This window comes from Enhydra lutris, unplaced genomic scaffold (genome assembly GCF_002288905.1).
Source record: "Enhydra lutris kenyoni isolate GAN:26980312 unplaced genomic scaffold, ASM228890v2 scaffoldscaffold97, whole genome shotgun sequence".
In the NCBI taxonomy this organism is placed as follows: Eukaryota; Metazoa; Chordata; class Mammalia; order Carnivora; family Mustelidae; genus Enhydra; species Enhydra lutris.
The window spans coordinates 1,752,728-1,774,224 of NW_019154181.1; the positions used below are offsets into that span (position 1 = coordinate 1,752,728).

The window sequence follows — 21,497 nt, forward strand, 5'->3', positions numbered from 1 at the left end:
CATGGTGTCCCCAGAGGTGAGGCATCTGTCCCCAACACTTCGTGTTTTTTATACAAGTGAAATACGGGGCAAGCCACACATCAGGTAACAGTGCTTTCTGGGACTGATCTGGTTGCCTGTGGATGCACTGATCTCCCTTTATCTATGATTATTTATTTATTTATTTATTTAAGCAGGCTCTGCCCCCAAGGTGGGGATCAAGCTTGCGACCCTGAGATCAGGAGTTGCATGCTTCAGCGCCTGAACCCAGCCAGGCACCCCCTAAACTCCCTTTACTTTTCCCAAACCTCCTCTGAGTTCGGGGAGGCTGCCCTCCTCCAAGCCCCTTCCAGCTCTGCCCCTGCACTCATGGTCGGGGTTGGCTTCCCACTTGCAGGGGGCGGGGGGACACCCGCGCTGCACTTGGAAAGCTGTTTCCTGGCACGCGGTCATCTTGTGGGCTGGAGACGCCACCATCGCGCTCGGTTTAATGATCAATTAATTGCCTGCCAGGAAGCCCTTTCTGACCTGGCTCGGCCCTCAGTTCCTCCTGCTTGGAGCCGGTGCTTGCCGCAGGATGGTGGCGGACAACTCCACCGGCGACCCCCACGCTCCCAGGCTGCAGCTGAGCGTGACTGACATCATCATCATCACCCTGTATTTCGCCCTGAACGTGGCCGTGGGCATATGGGTGAGAGGCCCGGGGTGGGTGGCCAGCCAGGATGGCACTGGGGTGTGGGAGCTGGGCTGAGTTGAGGCACACCTGGAGTCCGCTGGGGTCCTCCTCCCAGCCCTGCGGTGGATTTGTCCAAGACCTTGACCAAGCCACTCTGCCTTTGGGCAGCGGCTGCTCAAGCTACAAGGGGAGGAAGAGGAAGGCCTCTCTAATGCGCAGGCCTAGGGAAAAGCTCCCTGGGCTTTCGTGCGGCCGACAAGCTGGGGGCCCAGCGCAGCATGTCCTCTTCCTGGCCTCCATCCCTCCTCCTTGTCCCCAGAGGTCCCCAGGCCAGCATCCCTGAGCCGTGATACACGGTGGCCTCCATCTACTGGGGGAGAACGAGAATCCCTTCTTATCTTCCTTGGCCCTGGTTTAAGCCCCAGGGCCAGAGGCAGAAGACTGGTCACATTCCCAGCTCTGGCCTCCTAGGAAGTCGCTCAGCATTCTGGGCCTTGGGGGTCTCGATCTAAAAGACAGACACACCACCTACTTCATCCCAAGCCCCGAGTACCTGAGTCAGAGGTGTTCTCCCACCTGAGGTGCCCACAGGGGCACGGACCCTGCCGCCGCTCTTGGTTGGATAGTAGGAAGGGTGTGAGTGGTCCTGGTGTTGCAGGGGTGCTGGGGTGCTGGGGTTGCTGATGCTGGTCGGGGGTTGCTAGGGGTGCTGGGTGGGGCAGCAGCAGTAATTGCAATTGATTCTTCGGTGGTGGAATTGTAGACCACAAGCCGCTCAGGGCTGGCCCCCCTCTGCGTCCTTGGAGTCAGTCCCTTGCCCGCTCTGGGCACGCCTCCTCAAACACACCATGCGGTGCAGGCCGCCCACTGCTCCTGGCAGTTCCAAGGAGCACAGGAGGCCCGTGGATGTAGAACTGTGCTGTCAGCCATCCTGTTTCTGGGAGAGTTGCTGGCTGGGAGTTCAGGGGAGGGGGCGCCCGCAATGGAGGCTTTCGGGATGAGCCAGGGGCTGGAGGTCAGCAGGATCTGAAGAGGGAAGAGGAGTGGGGTGGGGAATTTAGCTGGAAGCTGCATCTAAGGGACCATTTGGGGCCCCTGATGCCCTTTGCCATCTGGTGACTGGGGCCCATCTGCCTCACTGTCTGGAACTCACCTCTCCCAGCTTCGCCTTCGCTTGCAGGCCGGTGCCGCGGGCCATGGGGCTGTGGGAGTTCTGGCCTGGCCCTCAAGCAGGCCACGCGGGCCAGCCCGGTGCTGCTGGCCGGACAGCCGTGAGCGTCGGCAGCAAAGAACAGAGCCCGACAAGGAGTGAGTGTGCTGGAGCTGGATCGCACAGCAATCAGATGCAGGCGCTCATCACCCAAATGCAGACAGGACAAGCTGGGCTGGACAGGTGCAACTGCAGAGGTGCTCTGACGGTGGGGTTAGGAGAGCCCGGGGAGGGCCTTTAAAGAAATGTTCCTGGACAAAGGACCTTGCGCTGAGCCTTTGCACCTATTAGGGTATCTGTTAACCAGTGACAGAAAACCTAGATCAGAAGAGCTTGAACAATGAAGGAAATGTAAGGATATCCATCCTGGAAAATCCGACAATAGATAAGGCTTCAGGCATGGTTGAATCCAGGGGTTCACAGTATCAACAAGGCTATGGTGCATTTCATGTTGACTTTCTCAGCTTCCACCCATGTGTGGCATTGTCCTGAGCCCAGTGTCCCACATGGAGGAGAGATGCCCAGCCTCTCTGCTTAGCCTGGGTTCAAATCACTTACTAGCCACTTTTAGCTGTGGAAGTCTTGGTTTCCTCGTTGGTAATATGGGGATAATCATAGTTCCTACTTCATGGGACTAAACACTTCATACAGGTTAAGCACTGGGAACCAACTCTACGGCTGTGGGGCCTTCGGTGAATATTAACTAGTACACATCTGCCAGTGTCCCCAGAGCTCTGGCTTCCTCCTCCACCTCCTGGGAGGCCAGGAGCAATCCCAGCTTAAGTCCACAGCTGCCCTGAATCAGGTGTGACAGCTAAAGAATGTGACAGGGTCCGTGGCTTAGGTGAGTCAGGACTCCTGGAGTAGGAGACTGGGTTGGGACCACGCAAGCCAATTGCTTAGAAAAATGAGACCCCTTAAGGAACGAGAAGGCCAAGAAGGAGGCAACTGACAATGCCCACCATGTCCTTGAAAGATGAGAAAACATGTTAGGAAAAATCACAGGGCAAGAACAGAGCTGCTCTGGAAGTTGCACAGTGCACAGCCTACACAGCTGGATGTGGCCATCCTGGCCAAAGCCATGAGAACCTTTAGATAGTACTGCATTCAACGGGGCTGGGTCACAGCTCACAGAAAGTAATGGGAGCTCAGGCAGGAGAGGCAAGCAGGACCCATATCAAAAACTTTGGGTGACAGATCCAGACAATTCAGACAAATCATCTTGAATATGACGGTGTGTATGTTTGTGTGTGTGTGTATGAGGTTAAAGTCAGGTAGAAGGAGGCCTGTGTATTGATTGAGATCATGTGATCCAGCCTTCCTCTAGGATATGTATGTTGTGAAAAAGGAATGCAAAATAACAGATCTAAATACACCGGCTGGGTCCTTCTTTTCACACTTCTCCTTTTCTCGAGTTCACATCTTTTCATTTTCTCCTGTCCAGACAGCACTAAGTGAGGCCTTGAAAAATCCATAAAACCACTGACCCTCATCAGATACTTACTAGGTACCAGGTACCATTGTCAGAGTGTTACTGCTATTAACTCATTAAACCCCACAGAAGCCCGTGAGGGAAGAACTTTTATTAGGGCCCACATTGTGGGTGAGGAAACCAAGGCCCATCGGTGAAGTAACTAGCCCAAGGTCACACGGCCAGGAAGCAGAGGAGCCAGGATTCGCTCCCAAGCATTCTGATTTCAGATTTTTTTTTTTTTAAGATTTTATTTATTTATCTGACAGAGAGACACAGCGAGAGAGGGAACACAAGCAGGGGGAGTGGGAGAGGGAGAAGCAGGCTTCCTGCCTAGCAGGGAGCCTGATGCAGGGCTTGATCCCAGGACCCTGCAATCATGGCCTGGGCGAAGGCAGACGCTTAATGACTGAGCCACCCAGCTGCCCTGATTTCAGATATTTAAAATTATATTACAGAGCACAAAATTCCATGCTCCCCCCAAACAAAAGGTATGCAGCAATCCTTGACTGATAATTCTTGGAAATGTATCAGAGATGAAAATACTAGAAATAAGAGGGGCGCTAGGGTGGCTCAGTTGGTTGAGCGCCTGACTCTTGATTTTGGCTCGGGTCATGATCTCAGGATCGTGGGATCGAACCCCGAGTCAGGCTGCATGCTCAGCAGGGAGTCTGCTTAGGATTCTCTCTCTCCCTCTGCCTCTGCCCCTCTCTCCACACCATCCTCTCAAATAAAAAAATAAAATCTTGGGGCGCCTGGGTGGCTCAGGGGGTAAGCCTCTGCCTTCGGCTCAGGTCATGATCTCAGGGTCCTGGGATTGAGCCCCGCATCGGGCTCTCTGCTCAGCGGGGAGCCTGCTTCCCCCCCACCTCTCTGCCTGCCTCTCTGCCTACTGGTGATCCCTCTCTGTCAAATAAATAAATAAAATCTTAAAACAAATCTTTAAAATATTAGAAGAAATCAAGGGCCAAAGGGTTCTCAGAATCCTCGGCTCAAAGTCCTCACCAAGATGCAAAAATCTCCACTTAGGGGCGCCCAGCTGGCTCAGTCAGTAGAACATGCTACTCTCGATCTCAGGGTCGTGAGTTCAAGCCCCACGTTGAATATGGAGGCGACGTAAACCATGTTAAAATATATAATTCGCTGGCATTTTGTACAATCACAGTGCTGTGTAACCATTACCTTTATGTGGTTCCAAGACTTTTTCATCACCCCAAAAGAAACCCCATACCTATTAGTTATCATTCCCCAGCCCTGGAAACCCCTGCTGTGCCCTCTGCCTTTAAGGATTCACCTGTTCTGGACATTTCCTACCCATGGAATCCTACTGAGTGTGGCCTTTTGTGTCTGACTCCTTTCACTTAGCAGAAAGTTCCCGAGGGCCTTCCATGCCATAGCAGGTGTCAGAAGCTCTTTCCACCCTGTGGCTGGGGAATATTTCATCGTGCGGCTAGACCCCATTTTGTGGGGGCATCTGGGCTCTATCCCCCTTTGGGCTGTTGGTTGCTCTGAACATCCAGAGACCAGTTTTTTGTGAACCCAGTTTCCAGTTCTCTCGGATGTCGGAGTGCAATGCTGGGTCATCGCATTAAGGAGGCGAATGTTGAACGTGAATGTGGAAGTCTTTGGGAGGGCCCACAGGCTGTTTTCTGCCACGAGGGCCCCATTTTACATTCCCTCCAGTGTGTGCCAGGTTCCAACGTCCGCCTCTGTTCTTACAGTCCTCATGCCGGGCCAGCAGGAACACGGTGAGAGGCTACTTCCTGGCGGGCCGGGACATGACCTGGTGGCCGGTGAGTGCACTCCAACGCCCCCAGCCCCTCCTTGCAGGGTGTGGGGGATGAGGGATGCCCCAGGCAGGCAGTGAGGGGACAGGTTGAGGCTGGCAGGAAGCCCCCAAGCTGGGAGTGTCGGGATGCGGTGCTGGGAATTGTGCAAAGTGTGGGGGCTTTGGAGGCTGGTAGGAAGCTGATTCCTTTTCCTCTCTGTCCTCCAGATTGGAGCCTCTCTCTTCGCCAGCAGCGAGGGCTCGGGCCTCTTTATCGGACTGGCGGGCTCGGGGGCGGCCGGGGGCCTGGCTGTGGCGGGCTTCGAGTGGAATGTGAGCTGCTGATGGGCAGGGGTGGGGGGGTGGGGAGAGGGATTGGCACCCTAAAACGCGGTGGATAGGCCTCCACTGGAGTTTACCCTCTGCCCAAGGGGCAACTCCCAGCAACTCCGGGCGGCCAACGTCTGGACGGGTGGAGTTCCAGGGAAAGGTTGGTCTTCAGAATGCCAACTGGATAGGCCCACAGGAGGGGAGCTGTTAGTCTTGGCCTGGGGCCATCAGTGTACAGGCACACAGAGGGGGAACGAGGCCATATCAGGTTCTCCTGGCAAGCCAGGCCTCCAGACCGCTGGTCCTGGCTATGTCTCTAGAGCGGGACTGGGGGAAGAGTTGCACCTGCTGTCCTCACCCTGCCTCTGACCCCTCAGGCCACATATGTGCTGCTGGCTCTGGCGTGGGTGTTCGTGCCCATCTACATCTCCTCGGAGGTGAGTCCACTCGCCACTCTCAGGGCTGGGCTGTTAGTCCAAGTGACGTGCCTACATGCAGACATGTCCCTGAGGACTTCAGCCTGGGGGGCTTTGTCTGCCGGTTTCTACTCCCCAGCTTGCTGTATCTGGGCAAGGAAGCTCTGTCTACTTGAGTGCATGGGTGACACCGCTGGGCAGCACAGTTGGGCGACACTGCTGGGCGACACCGTCGACTGCCCACTCCCGCAGCCCCAGCTGGGCGGTCACTGCCTCCGTGGCTCCCACTGGCTGACTCTCTGTCCGTCACGGCCACCTTCCCCACCCAGCTGTGCCAATAGTTCATTCAGATGCATCGCCACAGCCCCTCCAAGCTTGTCTCTCTGTCCCTAGTTCCAGTCCCAGGTGCTGGGGCGGTAATGAGTGGGCCTGGCCTTATCCTTGAGCAGCTCTGGGTGGGATCTCGGAGGAGTGCCTAGCCACTGCCCCCGTGTCTCCGCCAGATTGTCACCATGCCGGAATACATTCAGAAGCGCTACGGAGGCCAGAGGATTCGCATGTACCTGTCTGTCCTGTCCCTGATGCTCTCCGTCTTCACCAAGATATCGGTGAGCTGCGTCCCCTGCTCCCAGCGTCCAGCCAGCATAGCCTGGAATCATCCCTGCTCCGGGGGCCCCTCAAACAGACCTGACATCCTCTCATCTGTCTCTTGTTCAACAGCTGGGGAAACTGAGGCCCAGAGAGGGACAAGGACTTGCCCACAGAGTAAGCCTGGAATAGCTGGACTAGGGCTTCCAGAATGTCGGTTGGGGGAGCTGGCACTGTTGGGGGCAAAGCAGGCCTCCTGATTCCTGCTTTGCTCGGGGCAGAGATAGGAGGGCGGTCACTTGTCGGGGCGGGCGTCAGCAAGGAGATGAGCCAGGACTGACCACTAGGGGGCGCAGAGAGCCCGTGCGGTCTCTGGTTCAGAAGCTGCAGGGAACCCTCCTGCCGCCTCCGGTCAGCTCCCCAGGTTGTGGAGTTGCCCTTGTGGGCACTCCTGGCCGCTTTCCCTTGGGGGCCTGGACTTGGTCCCCTTGGTAGGGTAAGAGCAGAACGCACCCCTCGAATGTCTGTCCAGGCTCACTAGGGCTCCCCTTCTCTGAGCCCCTGATTTCACAGAAAGGGAAACTGAGGCCCAGGGCGAGGAACTAACTTGTCCCAAGCTTCCTGGTGACTTCATGGTAATGCCATGTCTTCTGGCTCTCACTCCTGAGTCCAGGGGCACTCTGCCCTTGACCCCTGAGGCCATCCAGCCTCCTTCAGCCCGTTTCTGGAAGAACTGGGGAAGTGGGGACCAGGGCCCAAGTCCTACATTGGTCTGCTTCTGGCTGGAGTCACCCAGACAAGACCACGAGCCTCCGTTTGCTTGTTCGTAAAGAGGGCTGGCTGTGCCTGCCTCTCACGGCGTCTGTGGAGGGGGGTGAGGCTGGCAGGTGGGGTAGCGGGAAGTGGTCAGGGAGGCCCCCCCAACTCCTGCTCCGTCCCAGCCGCCTCCCTGGAAGCCAGAGCCACAGAAATCAGGCAGACCTGGCCTGGGCCCTCCAGGCTCTGGGTACGGCGGGAGGCAGGTGAATACACAGGGAATCACACACACACCCAAGCGGGGGCCATTAGGTTGGGTTCTAATGGGGAAAGGGACACTGATGGGGGAGGGGAACAGAGGCCAAGGAGAGAGATGGGTGGGCGGTGGAGGATGTGTCCGGGAGACAGTCCGGGTCTGGAGGCCTGCATTCTAGGTGTCTCTCAGTCAGACGCTTCTGGGACCAGAGAGGAGACAGTGTGAAGACCTGGGGAGCGGTGGGGACTGGACAAACCAGAGACGGGCATGCTCCTGGATTCACACAGAGCAGAGCTGGTGCCGCGTTTGGCTCTTGGGCTGCTAGCTTCCCAGTCCCAACCTCAAGGGCTGCAGTTGGAGATTGCCAGGGGCCAAAGGACCCAAGGGACCCTGGGGGCTCAAAGCAGGGGACCGACACAGTCAGCTTTGCACCGCTGGCTCTGACGCCTACCAGTGGGTGGACTGGAGGGGGGAGGAGCAAGAAGGGGGAGTGCCTAGTGGGGCCCCGTGGGGCCAACCTGTGCACACAGGGTGGTCTCTTACCGCACCCCCCCTCCACCCATCCAGCTTCTTGCTGTTACAGATTGGCAGTGAGGTCACATGTTGCTCAGGGCAAGCTTCAAGGGGGTGGCCCGGGTGGAACTCCAGAAGGGCTGAGTGTTAGGAGGGGATGTCCTAACAGAGATCTCGCCCTGCAAGCCCAGTTTACAGATGAGACGATTGAGACCTAGAGAGTGACCTTGACTTGCTCAAGGTCGTGGTGAATCAGGCGGAGAGCAGGGTTAGAACCCAGGCCTCTCCCTCCCAACCCGGAGCCCCAGCATCTGCTTTACAGTGCTGAAGCTGGCCGGGACTGGACGCGTGATGGGGGTCAACTGACCCTCCTATAAAATGGAAAGCAGCCCACCAACGTCAAGGCCAGGGCCCTAGCGCCAAGGCCAGGTGGCCAGATGAGCCGAGAGGGGAAGCAGGAGGAATGCTAACTGCCTTGGCTTGGTTTGGGCAGGACGGGCCACCCTGGCTGATGACTTTGGGCTGAAACTGTTTGATGTGCATGTGCCCCGGTGGCTTCCGGAGGCCCTTACTGCACCGGGCCGAGCTCTGGGAATGCCCCAGTCATCTGCACGTTCAGCACCTACCCCGGCTGCAGTCTGTCTGGACAGAGACCACAGGGCTCACTGGCTCCCATCCCTCAGACCACCACCCTGACTCTCAGATGGGGTCAGGGGCCACAGAACCCCATCACTGTGTGGCTCTGGACTAGTCATTCAACCTCTGGCCAATAGAGAAACATGGCACAATACCCTGCGCCAACTGGAGTGAAGGCCGAAAGTGGCCTCCAAGATCCCCCAAGATAGGGCCCCTGCTGCCTCACCCACCTGTCCTGTCCCTCTCCTCCTGTCACACTACATCATACCAACCACCCTGGCCTCCTTGCACATCCATGAACACACCAGGCGTGATCCTGCCCCCGGGCCTTTGCACTTGCTGTGTTCTCTGCCTGGAACCTTCTTCCCCTGGATATCTACATGGCTCGCGTCTTCATCTCTGTCGACCCTTTACATTTCACCTTCTCAGTGAGTCCTGCCTGCCCCTACCTGCTTTCCCTCTTTTTCATACTCGGACTGTCTTCCGGTATGCTGAATAATTTACTTAGAATGTCTACTCTCTGTCTCCCCCGTTTCTTCTCTCTGCTCATTCCTGATTCTCTGGCGCTTCTAGGTGCCTGGCCTACCTCATGGGACTGAAGGAAGGGAGTGCCAGGGGCCAGCTAATTCTTTCCATGAAGGTCCAGAAAGTGAGTCCTTTGGGCTTTGCAGGACACATACCTGTCCCTCAACTTTGCTGCTGGAGTGAGAAACACAGTGAGAAACACAGACTGGATGTGGTCTGGGGACTCTGCTGTGCCCCCCGCCGGTGCGCATATGTAAACGTAGCTCTTTGAGCCCCTACTGTGTGCCAGGCCCTGCACGAGCCCTGGGCGATGAACACATTCCTTACCACAGGGGGCTTCATGTTCTCCACAGATCAGTACACAGGCCAATATACTCGTAACAGTGAAGTGTCGTAAAAGACGCAAAGGCGGGGCCGAATTCTAGAACGATGAGAGCAGGAGCAGAGGTCAGGCTCCCTTTGGAGAGAGTGGTCTGCGTTGAAAATGCCAGGTCTGCAGCAGCAGAAGGAAGGGGTGAGGCTGGAGTGCAGGGAGCTGCTGAGCCTGGGGAGGGGTGAGTGAGGAAGGGGACTGGACGGGGCTGCCTGACGGGTGGCACAGGGCCTCTGGGGCTGGCTGGCTGGATTTTTGGTACTATGTGCTGTGGAAATGCAGAAAACTTGATTTGTCTCTGGGCAAGCCAAGTGCGGGAGGGGCCCGTGAGGGGCTTCCAGAGGGAGCGGGCAGAGGGTGGGGACAGCGCACGCAGGAGTAATTTGGAGAGAGCACTGGCCAGTGGGTCCGGTGCAGGGAATGTGGCAAAGGTGAGAACTTTCTGGAGCCCTGAAGGGACAATGATAGCCTAGAGGGAGATGGGGAAGGTTTGGGGGCAGGGCAAGCTCCCTTGGAGGTCCTACCCGCCCTTCCCCTAACCTCCCTGAGGGCTCGGCTCTGCGGAGGGATGGAGGAAGCTGGGCCTGCAGCCGTGCCCTGTCTCCTGCTTCCCCATTTTCCAGATAAGGGCCACCGAGGCTCTGGAAGCTACATGACTTACTCAAAGCCACGTGGCCAGGACCCAGACAAAAAGGGACACGGACCCAGTCCATGCGGCTCTGGGTTTAGGGCTCTTAGCTTGTACCCAGGTGTGGCTCTCTTGGGTCCACAGAAGACGGAGCTCGGGCTGAAGGTCAGACTGGGTTGGGTGCCACGGAAAGTTCCTCTCTGCGACTCCCCGAGAGCCTACAGACAATCTGATAGGCGCTGCAGCAGCAAATCTTGACTTCTCGCTCTGCGGGGTCCTGGAGGGAGGACAGCAGCCCAAGTCCCAGGTCCACACCTCTGCCTGTTGCCGCTCCTGACACCGGTCCAAGTACTCATTCCTCCTTGGGGCCTACTGCCATGGAAGCAAGTCCCTGAGGAGAGGTTAGGGGAGCAGTACCCAGGAAGTCAGTTCTGGAACATGGGGCACGCAGATGGGGCGGCCCAGGGCACAGGGACCTGGCTAGCCAAGGCCTGGGGGTAGCAAAGTGTGCGGCATGACAGCCAGGCCGGGGTGACCAGAGTCACCTGGGCTGGGACAGATGGATGCTTGGGGCCTGAAGGCCAGCCACGCAGACTGGGGCTCTGCTCTGAGGACAGCCTGGGTCCAGAGAGGGGTCCTGAGTGCTGGCTGGAGGACTGAGCAGGCACGAGGAGGGGCTGCTGCTTTCTAGAGATTTCCTGTCCCTCTTCTCCTGACGACTCCAATCTTGGATACCTGTCAGGGCCTGGCCTCAGGGAAGTCCCTCCCTTCCCCAGGCCTCAAGTTTCTCCTCTGGTCTGATGGGGCAAGGGGCTTGAAGAGTCCTTCCTGCTCTGACGTTCACAACCCTGGGCTTCTCTGCTTGGGCTGGAGGTAGACACGCTCTGCCCAACCACAACGCACACACGCACACACTCATATACTTTCACACCAACGCCAGCAGCCAGAGTGGGGTCCACTGTTCTGCTGAAAGCACCGTGTCAGAGTCCGCACTGGCTGATCTCTCCAAGAGAGAGTAGAAGTGCAGGGAACCCAGGCTTTGAAGTAAGACCCAGCTTCTGCGGGCTCTGTGTCCTTAGGGCTCGGGGCCTGGGGGAATAAGAGGGTCCACAAGCCGGCTGACTGGGCAGCGCTGGTCGCCCCTATGGTGGGCCAGGCACTGCAGTAGTTCAAAGGGGCCTATGCCCCCTGGGCCTCGTGCTGAGTGGTCCCCCACACACGCGGGCTCTGCAGACCCACTGCCTTGCCCAGCCTTAGTCAGGAGCCCGTTGGCCCCAAAGACTGTATTTCAGGTCATGTGCTCTCTACTGATTAGGCCCAGAATGGCAGTCAGGAAATTCAGCAGGGTGGAGCCCCCTGTCTGGCCCCTAGGTCCCACAGGACAGGTGGGGCTGGGGGTGGAATGAGGGTTGTAAGGCTCACCCCAGGAAGAGGACTCTGGCCCCCATGCCACCTGGGGTCCTGGACGACAGCAGATGGGTCCAGTCCAGCCCCTGGGGACCAGCCTCGGCCTGACACATGGCCCTGGCTTCGGGTCCAACCCCACCGGAGGGCAGTAAGCAAGACTGCCTGCCTGTTCCCCAGCCTGCCCCCCAGAATACACCAGGTCTTTTTCCAGGGCCCCCTGGCTAATGGGGAGCAGAGACTAGGGGCCACACACAGATGGATACTGAAGACCCATTTCCTGAGGCCCATTCGTCTTCTTGCGCCTCCCTCAGGAAGCCCTCCTGGACTCCTCCTCTGCATCCCATGGCAGGGGGGCCAGACTCAATGACAACACTGCTCCTCGGTGGACAGGGGCCACTTAGGACTTTATTAACATTAGCAACATTCCCTGCAGACCGCTGGTCCACACCCAGGACCTCCCCCCACCTCACGAGGGTGCAGGAGTGGGGGTGGGGTGTCTCTCCCACCTTGTTCACGGGGCACCGAGGCCACACGTCGTGCAAGCAGTGCCCAGGCTCCCGCAGTCCCCTCGAGCGTCTGCACAGTTCCTTTCCTGTTCCCCAGATTGACCTGTACGCAGGGGCGCTCTTTGTGCACATCTGTCTGGGCTGGAACTTCTACCTCTCCACCATCCTCATGCTCGCCATCACGGCCCTGTATACCATCGCAGGTACGGCGCCCCAGCTGGGAGTGGAGGCGTGGGGAGGGCCTGGAGACAGGGGACTCAACCACCAGCCAGACCACCAGCCAGCCAGGGCATGAGCAGGAGGCAGGGCCCCCCTTCCTGCCAAGAGCTGGCTTTGCGGCCCAGCTGATCAGCCCCACAGCTCTCCTCCCTGTGAAGGGCGGGGGACACGTATCGTGGAGCAGCCATCCCTCCTCCCTTGAGCTCCCCCGTTTCTATCCGCAGGAGGTCTGGCTGCTGTGATCTACACAGACGCCCTGCAAACACTCATCATGGTGGTGGGGGCTATCATCCTGACCGTCAAAGGTGAGAGGCTGTGGGCTGGGGGCTGAGTGGGGCGGGCTGTGGCAGCAGCCAGTGCTCCGGGGTCCAGGGGCTGGCGTGCTGGGACCCAGGTGCCAGCGCTGGGCGGGGGGGCGGGCTCATGAGCTCAAGCCCCCCGGGGCAGTCGGCACCCTTCCCCCAAGGTCCGCCCCTGCAACGGCCTCCCCTGGGTGACCCTGGCTGCCCGCTCCCTTCTCACCTCCACTGCCTACCTCAGAGTGTCACCCACCCCGGGCTGGATTGGGGCTTGATGGTGAGCGGGGGGGGCCGGGGGCAGCCGTGCACACCATCAGGAAACCGCAGAGCTGCCTGGGCCTCTGCTCCAAATGTCCATAATCACATGCGTAATCCCGAGAAGCGCAGCTACCGCCGCTGGCCGGGGCAGGGGAGGAAGGAAGAGGGTGCAGACAGGTCAGGGATACTGTCTGAGAACGTGGACGAAACTTGCAGGCCTGCCCTGTTAGGTAGTGACCTCCCTGTACCTCTGCAATTGAAGCCAGAAGGATTACCCACAGGGGCAAACAGAGGTCTTTTCAAGCCTCGTCCAGACTCGGACTGGAGGATCCCATGGCTCGGCAATTTCCGACCTTAGGAGAGCGCTTGTGCGTCTGCTCTGAGGACCTGCCCGTGCCCGGGCTCCAGGTGGCAGTGAGCCGGGGGCCAAGGTCCAGGCAGCAGGCTTCCAGCTTGGGAAAGGCAGGGGGAGAGGGCATAGAGCAGGTGGATGAGACAGTCTTGTGTTCAGACTTCTGTGTGTCTGCCTCCTTCCAGACCAGGGCCCACGTCCCTGGAACCCCTGCGGGAGAGGGAGCCTGGCAGCCAGGCCCGGGCTGGAAGTGGGGGGAGTGACTGCGGACACAGCAGAAGCCACAGATGGGCCGGGGTGTGGCCACACAGGGCCCTTGACCCTGAGGTAGACGGGAACAGTGGGGGAGTGCAAGTGGTCTGGTCTCCAGGAAATGACCCGTGGCCCGAGCCCCAGCCGGCTGGCCACAAGGCCCTGGCCAGTCCCCTGTCCCCTCTGGGACTCGTTCTGTTCTCAGTGCTACATGACTGCCGGGCCTCCTCAGCTCTGCAAAATCACATCCTTCAGAAGCCCCAGGTCAGGACTTTAACACTTCAGACTCCTTGGGAAGGTCCTCGAATGCCAAGAAAAAAATACTTTCGCTCCCTTGAGTCCACAGTCTGAAGCTTGGCAGAGAACCCCTCGCCCGAGGCCAACGGGCATCAAGGGGCCAAGAGGACACTGGGGTGTCCACGTGCAAAATGCTTATTTAATAATCTTACGTTAAATACAAATAAAACAGTCATTTGAATTCCCCTGTTTTTTGTTTTTGTTTTTTAAACCCTCTACCCTCCATACCTTTCCAAACACCGGGAAAGGTGAATGGGAAAAAGTCAAGTTTGATGCCTTGGGAAGTGGGGGCCCGGAGTCAGGGCCACCAGCCACCAACCTGTCCCTGTCCTGCCCTGATCCCTCTAGCTTTTGACCAGATTGGCGGGTATGAGCAGCTGGAGGCAGCCTACGCCCAGGCCATCCCATCCCGGACCATCGCCAACACCACCTGCCACCTGCCGCGGGCAGACGCCATGCACATGTTCCGAGACCCCTACACCGGGGACCTCCCATGGACGGGGATGACCTTTGGTCTGACCATCATGGCCACCTGGTATTGGTGCACAGATCAGGTGCGTGTCAATCCAGCCCACTCTCCTGCCTTCTGGGCCGGGCTCTGGAGGGTCCAGGCGGCCCAGCGGCCCGGCCCTGGCAAAGCCCCACGGATACCTGCTTGGTGAGTCTGGGCTGGGGCAAAGGCCGCGGACCGCATGGCTCCAGGCCCAGGGACCGGGTGCTAGGGGTCCTTGCGGTCCCGTGGGGCCTGAGCCCTCCGTTTGGAATCAGAGGAGCCCCACTGGCCACTGCCCGTCCTGGCCTTCAGGTGCTTGGACTGGGAGAGTTTGGAGTACGAGATTCCAAAAGGGCTTGGCTGCTCCTCAGGGACCCTGCCATCGGTCTGGGAGCTGGCATTTCGGGCCGGCCTCGGGGTCCCAGGATCGGCCAGGGTGCGGGGCATGGGGCCCCCCTTGATCTGCCAGGAGTATGGGCTTGTTGTGGCCGGGCCCGCTTTCCTGGTAGAGCTCTGGGGGCCATCAGCAGCAGGGCGGTACCGCAGGGGTCCCGAGGTCCTCATCGGCCGCAGGAAGCCATCTTTCTCCCTGGTCCCTGAGGCAGGGACCCTATAGTGGGGGATGGGCTGGCCCTAGGAAAGAAAGAGCAGAGACAGTGAGGAGACCCCTAGGGCTGGGGGCACGACGCAGACGGCACACCTGGGTTTGCCTCCTGGCCTTGCCACTCACCCGCTGTGGCCCGAGACAAGTCTGTTTCACTACTTTGGGCCTCAGTTTCCCCATATCCTATGGGAATATTCCCACCTTTTGCAGTTACGATAAGGCAAGTTCCTGCTGTGCCCGCCCCAGCTTCCTCCATCCACAAAGGGGGCTGGATGGGTTTGTTGGAGGGAGCACCTCGATCCAGGCCGGGAAAGTTCTGGTGGGCGCGGGGGGGCTGGGTCTTCTTGAGTCTGACTCTTGCTCTCTCTGGGCTGTGAACACATCAGGGGCCCATGGGCAGTTCCAGGCAGCCCCTGGTGGCGAAATTCTTGTGGAGCAAGAGACAACCATCTCACCTCTAGACTTGGAGTCCCAAGGGCCCCGCCATGGGACGGAGGCCAGCCGGCTACTACAGATGAGTGAAGGGAGGCTTCCCTGAAGGGAAGCCTGGCCACCCCCATCCCCAGGCCGCAACCCCGAGGCCGAGATGGCAGACCTGGATCTGGGCCCACAGTAGAGTGACCTCCCCCGTGGCCATGGCTCCCATGGCCATGGCTCCCGCCCAGCATGGGGAGTATTCAAGCCGGCTTAGCCCTGGCTCTCCCTCTCCGAGGGAGAGGTCGCTAAAGGACCGTCTCTGGGCTGTGTCAGTGGGAAGTAATCCAGGACAGGAAGCTTCAGGAACCTTGGGAGGCTGGGCCTCGGTTTCCCCAGCTGTAACATATTCCTGTCTCACATGTGGGTCACCGGCACACACACTGACCCGACAGCAGGTGTCTGCCCAGCATCTCAGGAGAGCGGAGGGCCCGCCTGTGCCCCTTTCCCCAGGACACCTGTCATCTCCCCACTCAGCATGGGCCTGGCAGGACACTGCCATTTCTGGGCAGGACATCAGTCAGATTTTGCCTTCCCCTGCCTGGCCTCAAGGTCAGAACTGGATGAGCCTTACTGCCTGGATAACAAGGTCACAAGGGGGGTTGAGGCAGTACGCTGCTGACCCCAAGGTGGTCCCGAGTACCACTGACACTGGGGCCTCATGGCCTGGCCTTACTTCCCTGTCATCCTCCCACTCAGGCTGGGTCTGCTTGGGGGACGGCCAGACCTTGGCCCAGAACCCTCACAATGTAGGTACCTTTGCCCCGGAGCCCCTGTGCCTGGTCCTACTCTGCCATGACCCTCAGCAGCAAGCAAGGGCTTTGCAGGACGCCAACCTACCACTGGGCCAGGACAGCCCTCCAGTCTGGTCGGCACCAGGAGGTGGCTCTGTGTGCTGGGACCCCAGGGCTTTTCACTGGCTTTAGACTTTTTGCTACCTCCTTGTTCGTCCGCAGTGCGTAGCTGACGCTCTCAAACTCAGGAACAAGCAAACCCAGGCCCGGGAGGCAAAAAGCCCCATGGGCAGCGAGCTCGGCCGCACTCTTCCCTGACCTCGGTAGCCCTGTCTGAGCACCCTTTGTCAACAACCAGGCTGGCTTAAGACCTTCCCAGAGAGCGGTGCCAGGGTCCCAATGCTCCTGGGTCAGCCCTGTGCTGTGGCTGACCTTGAAGTTGCCCCCCAAGGAGTCTGAACTCAAGGAACCCGTGAGCAGCCAGGCACAGGCTCGTCCATCACTCAGTCCTGGCAGCAGCCCTGTGGGTCAGTGGTGGTGTCCCATCCTACAAACAAAGTCCCAGGGGCTCGGGGACTTTAGTGGCTGAGCAGGGGAAGTGAGAGCCGGCTTTGGGCCAAGCCTATGCTGAGACGTACTCGGGAGGCAGCAGCCGGCTGACCCCCCAGGAAAGGTCCTGGCCTTGCTGCTCAATGTTTGCTCTGCCGGGCGGTGAGCCTCAGCTTTTCCAGCTGCAGAATGGGGTTATGGCAACTGCCCTCCCTGCCTCCCAGGGCTGGCCACCATGAGCACAGAATGAAATGATGGGATTTGATGTGCGGGGGTTTTAGGGAAATGCCTTCTCCCACGAGGAGTGCAGCCATAAGACATCAGAGGGGAAGGGTCTACAGAGAGCTGCGTCTAACCCCCTCCTTGTCCAGACAGGGAAACTGAGGCCCAAAGTGAGACAAGAACTTGACCCAAGTCAGAGGCAACTGTTGGAGAAGCAGGACTGAAGTCAGCCTGACACACTCAGGGTCACCACTCCAGTGCCCCATAATGACTGTCCTACCAAGAACCGTGTCTTAGAGGGAAATGCGGGCAGCTCTGCATTCAGCCAGCATGTTTGGAAAATAAGTTCAAAATCACAGACCCTTACTTGCTGCAAAACACACACACTTACAAGCTGCAGACTGTCCCACCCTGTGAACGTACTAAAAACCACTGAATTATACCGTTTATGTGGCTGAACTATACGTAAATTCTAGTTCTGTGAAGCGGTTTAAAGTTACACTTAAAAAAAAATACAAAAGAAAATCATGTCAGAGCTAGGAGGGATCTCAGCTGCCAGGGGTTCCGATGACCTGTCCCTCCTCCCATTCTGCAGATCTGGAAACTGAGGCCCAGTTAGGCTATGTCTAGGGCTCCCCAAGGAGCTGCATTGAGGCGGCGTCTAGCATCCCTCCGCTGCCTGACCACAGGCTTCCCCAAAGCCCAGGGTTCGAAGCTCCAGCTCCTGGGCCAGTGGCATCAAACTGTCTTTGTCAGCATCTGCTCCCGGCACGTGCAAGACTGCGGCCGCTCTCGTGAGGGCGTGGGAGATGGGGTTGTGGGGAGGCATCCCCCAGATACCATCCCACCCAGGGTGTCCTCCAGCCCTGACAGCTGCCAGTGTGGCTGGCCAGGTGGGATTCAACCCTTCCCTACTTGATAGACGAGTGAGGAGACCAAGCAGGAGTCCCGGGAACAGGACGGGCTTGCTTCCGGTGGGAATGCCATCGGGGGTCAGGCTCAGCTATCTCAGGAAGCTCTAGGGCTAGAGGGACAGCATCCTATCTCCTGCCGCTCCCCCAGGCACAGCAAGAGGAAAGCCCCCCTGCCAGGATCCCCAGAGGGGAGCTGGACTCACCCCCTCCTCGTTCCCCCAGGTCATCGTGCAGCGGTCGCTGTCCGCCCGGGATCTGAACCATGCCAAAGCCGGCTCCATCCTGGCCAGCTACCTCAAGTTGCTGCCCATGGGCCTGATCATCATGCCGGGCATGATCAGCCGCGCTCTGTTCCCAGGTAGGACAGGCACGGGGGGCTGGGCCGGGGCTGCACGGGGCCGGGGCTTCTGGGTCCTGGACCTGCAGTGGTCACCAGGAGGGGAGGCAATGGACGAATGTGAGCTGTTTCCTGGCCTAGGGGAGAGCGGAGGGGAGCAGTCCCTGGGGCCATCACCAAAGGGACTGACATGGAGGTGGCTTGACATGAGCTTTAGACAGGAACCGCTTACTGCTGTGTGACCTTGGGGGTGTAAAGGACGTCTCTGTGCTGTCACCAAGGAAGGGAGTGGACCACCCACACGGCTGGGCAGAGTCAACTCCCTATAATTCGTGTCTGAAATCTCTGGGTATTTTAAGCGCGTTTCCTTCTGGCTCCCAGTAGCTGGCTTCGGTTGTCTTGACGGAGCACGGGGGCTGTGGGTCCCCAATGTCGGAAAGACCAGCCACATGTGTAGTCCTGGGTTGTTGCTACCTACCCCCACCCCGTTTATCAGTTTCCCCACTGCAGCAGGCAAAGCCATCTGATCTGGGGATCTGGTATCCCGGCAGACGATCACTCTGGCTGCTCAGACCTGGGGGAGGGATCCCTCCTGGGCAGGAACCCTGACTCACCTGTATCTCCTTGTCCGTGGAATGCGGGGCCTGTGTCCTCCTTGGAGCACCCGCCTCTTCTCTCTCCTGACCTGGGGCCCACGGCGAGCCACCCAGGGGTCCACCAAAGGTCCCGTGGGTCACATGGGGGGCACTCAGCTGCCGGCGGGGGTGCTGGGCCGGCCCGTTGGCTACCTGCTCTGAGTGGCGCCTCTGGAGAGGGGCCGAGCGCCCCCTCACCTCAAAATACTCGTCTGACACAGAAGAGGAGGCCACGGAGGGCCGCCGGGGGCCAGGGCTGTGGCCAGAGCTGCCTGAGAGGCTATCCTGGTCACTGAGGGTCACGTAGTCGTCGTCATCTTCCTCGTCCTCCCCATCTAGCCCATTGGGGATCACCGCTCCCTGCCCGTCAGGGTCGTCCTGGGTCACAGACAGCTGCCGCTGCAGTGGGGCGTGGCCAGGGCCCGGGCTCCTGGGTGGTGTGCCGTCTGTCCCATTCTGCGGAGTCTCCTCTTCTGGGGTCCCCAGGGTCCAGTCAACACCGCCGCTGTCCTGGGCAATCACCTCTGCCACAGGGACTGTCCGGGGCTTGGGCACGGGGGGCTGTGGCTCGGGGTCCCCCTGGGGAAGGCCGTTCTCTGCTGGGCCCCCGTCCTGGGGGTCACTGGGCCCAGGGGCGGGGCTGCAGTCCTGGCTTTGCCTCCATAGCTGGGTGCCGGCTTGGGAGGTGTCTCGGATCTTGATGCGGTTCATCTGGCTGGGTTGGGGGTTCCAGATGTTGGGGTCGATGATGTTGATGTAGCCCAGGATGTCGCTGCCGGGCTCGGGGTCCGGCTCCACCCATGTGGGCAGGTACTCGAACATGTTGGCCCGCTCTAGGTTGAGCAGGCCAGGGTGGACGGGCGGGGGCGCCTCCAGGACGTCTCCGGGCCGCTCTGCCAGGGTGGCGCCCCGCAGCCCGGGGGGCTTCTTGACCTCCTGCTTCTCTGAGGAGGTCTTGGCGATCTCGTCAGCGCTCTTGGCCTTGACCAGTGCGTACTTGGGGTTGACGAGCTTCTTGGCTACAGTGCCCGAGGGCACCAGTGGCACCACGGAGGGCAGCACGATGGGCTCAGGCTCGGGCTCCTTCTCCATGGTGATGCCCTTGAGGCTGACACCGTGGGACATGAGGTACAGCTCCTGGAACTGCCGGTCAAACATCTCCACCACCTGTCCCGACAGCACGGAGATCACATTCCGGTCCGTCCTTGCGGCCGACCACGTGAAGCTGCAGTACAGGGAGATAAGGCGGCTGGGTCAGGCACTGGGGGGCCGGCCTCCTCCCTCCAGCCGCTGGTCCCCAGTCTAGGGAGTTCTCCCCAGCCCCCACAGTGGGCGTCTGAGCAAGCCCTCGTGCACCCAGAGGCCGACGCTCCTCAGACTGGCCACGGGGGCCTGGATGGAACCGAGAAGTGAGCACAAGTCTCAGGGTCAGACCTGAGTCTGGGACAGGTCATGTGCACCAGGCTGCTCCCACCTGTGTAAAACAGCACAGTGGGGCGCTCCTTGGAGTATTAGAGCGCCCCCGTGAGACTGCTCATGGGATGCACAGTACAGCCCTGGCGTGGTCCAGCACACGGGGGCAGGTGCTATCCTCGGGGGCTTGGCTGCGTGGATGATGTGGCTGGGGACCCACCTCCCGCTGTCCCCTGCACGGCAGGGTTTGCAGAGCTGCGCCATGGCCATCCTCGTCCTGGCCCATCCTAAGGCGGCTCTCCAAGGGACCTCCCCGTGTGCTTGGCCCACACCCACCTCTAGGCGGGTGACAGCTCTGGCTGGCACAACAGTCTTGAGGACAGGAGTCCTCCCTTGCCTGCTTCTGGAGACTGGTGGGCGGCGTGCGGGCGTGCCCCAGCCCCATTCACACCTCAGCAGTTTTGGGACCCATGAACCGGAATAACCAGGGTGTCATAAGGCAGGATTAAGGGCAGAAACCAGCTGGGAACAGGAGCCACCTCTGTCCCCAGCCCCCAGAAAGCTGGAGAGTCACCTGTAGGAGCCACAGATGGCCCGGTCTCCATCCACGAACATGAACTTCTGGGCCAGGGCACCCTTGAACTTGGTGGCTGACCGTGTGAAGAACTCTGTTCCCCCGCTGCTCCGCACCCTGAGATTCTGCGTTGGGGGACAGGAGGCAGAATTACATGACCACGGCACTGACCACGCTGGTGGGGGTGGGGGCGAGCGACAACCTCTGCCCAGTGCTCAGGACGGTGGTAGGGGGTAGACTTTGTGCAGGGGGGTGGGTGGTGTATGTGAGGACCACAGGGTCGGGGGTCCAAGGCAGGAAGTGATGGGAAGACAGAAAGGAGGGTGGGGCTAATGAAAAGGGGCGTGGCACAGGATGGTCTGGGTGTGGCCAGAAGGGTGTCCACAGTGCAGACGAGGGCAGGATGAGACCTGCGGGGCCAGGCCAGCATGGGACAAGCTGCTGCAGGGGTGGGAGGCTGTTGCAGGGTCTTGAGCAGGAGGGGCATGCAGACGCAGTTTAGAAAAGTAACATGGGAGCTGTGCAGCTGGGGAGGAGGGAGGCCTGCCTTCAGGGATGGGCGTATTGCTGTCTGGCAAACCTGTGGCCTTTCCCAGGCGAGTGACTGGCCAGGTCCCTCTCCCCGTCTTCCCCACTCGGCTGTCTCAGTGTCCCTGCTGAGCCCCGCTCACTGAGGACGGGGCTCGAAGCAGACTCTCCTACCTCCTCATGGGCCAGCTCATGGCCTGCCACCCAGCAGCCGATCAGTAAATGGCTGAACCCGCCGGGCAAGCTGGAAAGCCCCTGGGAGCTAAGACCCAGAGGGAGGACACGGGGTTTCCTTGGTGTCACGA

General features: G+C 59.4%; 2 protein-coding genes across 3 annotated transcripts in view; one reads left to right on the top strand and one right to left on the bottom strand.

Moving 5' to 3' along the window:
• The first annotated feature begins 556 nt into the window (after positions 1 to 556).
• LOC111139230 (solute carrier family 5 member 10) overlaps positions 557 to 21,497 on the top strand; it is a 58,085-nt gene continuing 37,144 nt past the window's right edge. For both annotated transcript variants that reach the window (XM_022491432.1, XM_022491433.1), the window contains exons 1-9: positions 557 to 670; positions 5,058 to 5,129; positions 5,333 to 5,437; positions 5,812 to 5,871; positions 6,354 to 6,458; positions 12,136 to 12,241; positions 12,482 to 12,562; positions 14,064 to 14,269; positions 17,928 to 18,063. In XM_022491432.1, coding sequence (XP_022347140.1) covers positions 557 to 670; positions 5,058 to 5,129; positions 5,333 to 5,437; positions 5,812 to 5,871; positions 6,354 to 6,458; positions 12,136 to 12,241; positions 12,482 to 12,562; positions 14,064 to 14,269; positions 17,928 to 18,063 — 985 coding nt within the window. The remainder of the gene's footprint in view (positions 671 to 5,057; positions 5,130 to 5,332; positions 5,438 to 5,811; positions 5,872 to 6,353; positions 6,459 to 12,135; positions 12,242 to 12,481; positions 12,563 to 14,063; positions 14,270 to 17,927; positions 18,064 to 21,497) is intronic.
• The window catches only part of LOC111139229 (family with sequence similarity 83 member G), a 28,261-nt gene continuing 20,960 nt past the window's right edge, over positions 14,197 to 21,497 (bottom strand). Inside the window, exons 3-5 of the mRNA XM_022491431.1 lie at positions 20,665 to 20,789; positions 18,657 to 19,902; positions 14,197 to 14,841 (exon numbers count right to left, since the gene is read on the bottom strand). Of these exons, the coding sequence (XP_022347139.1) occupies positions 14,434 to 14,841; positions 18,657 to 19,902; positions 20,665 to 20,789 (1,779 nt within the window). The 3' untranslated portion in view covers positions 14,197 to 14,433. The remainder of the gene's footprint in view (positions 14,842 to 18,656; positions 19,903 to 20,664; positions 20,790 to 21,497) is intronic.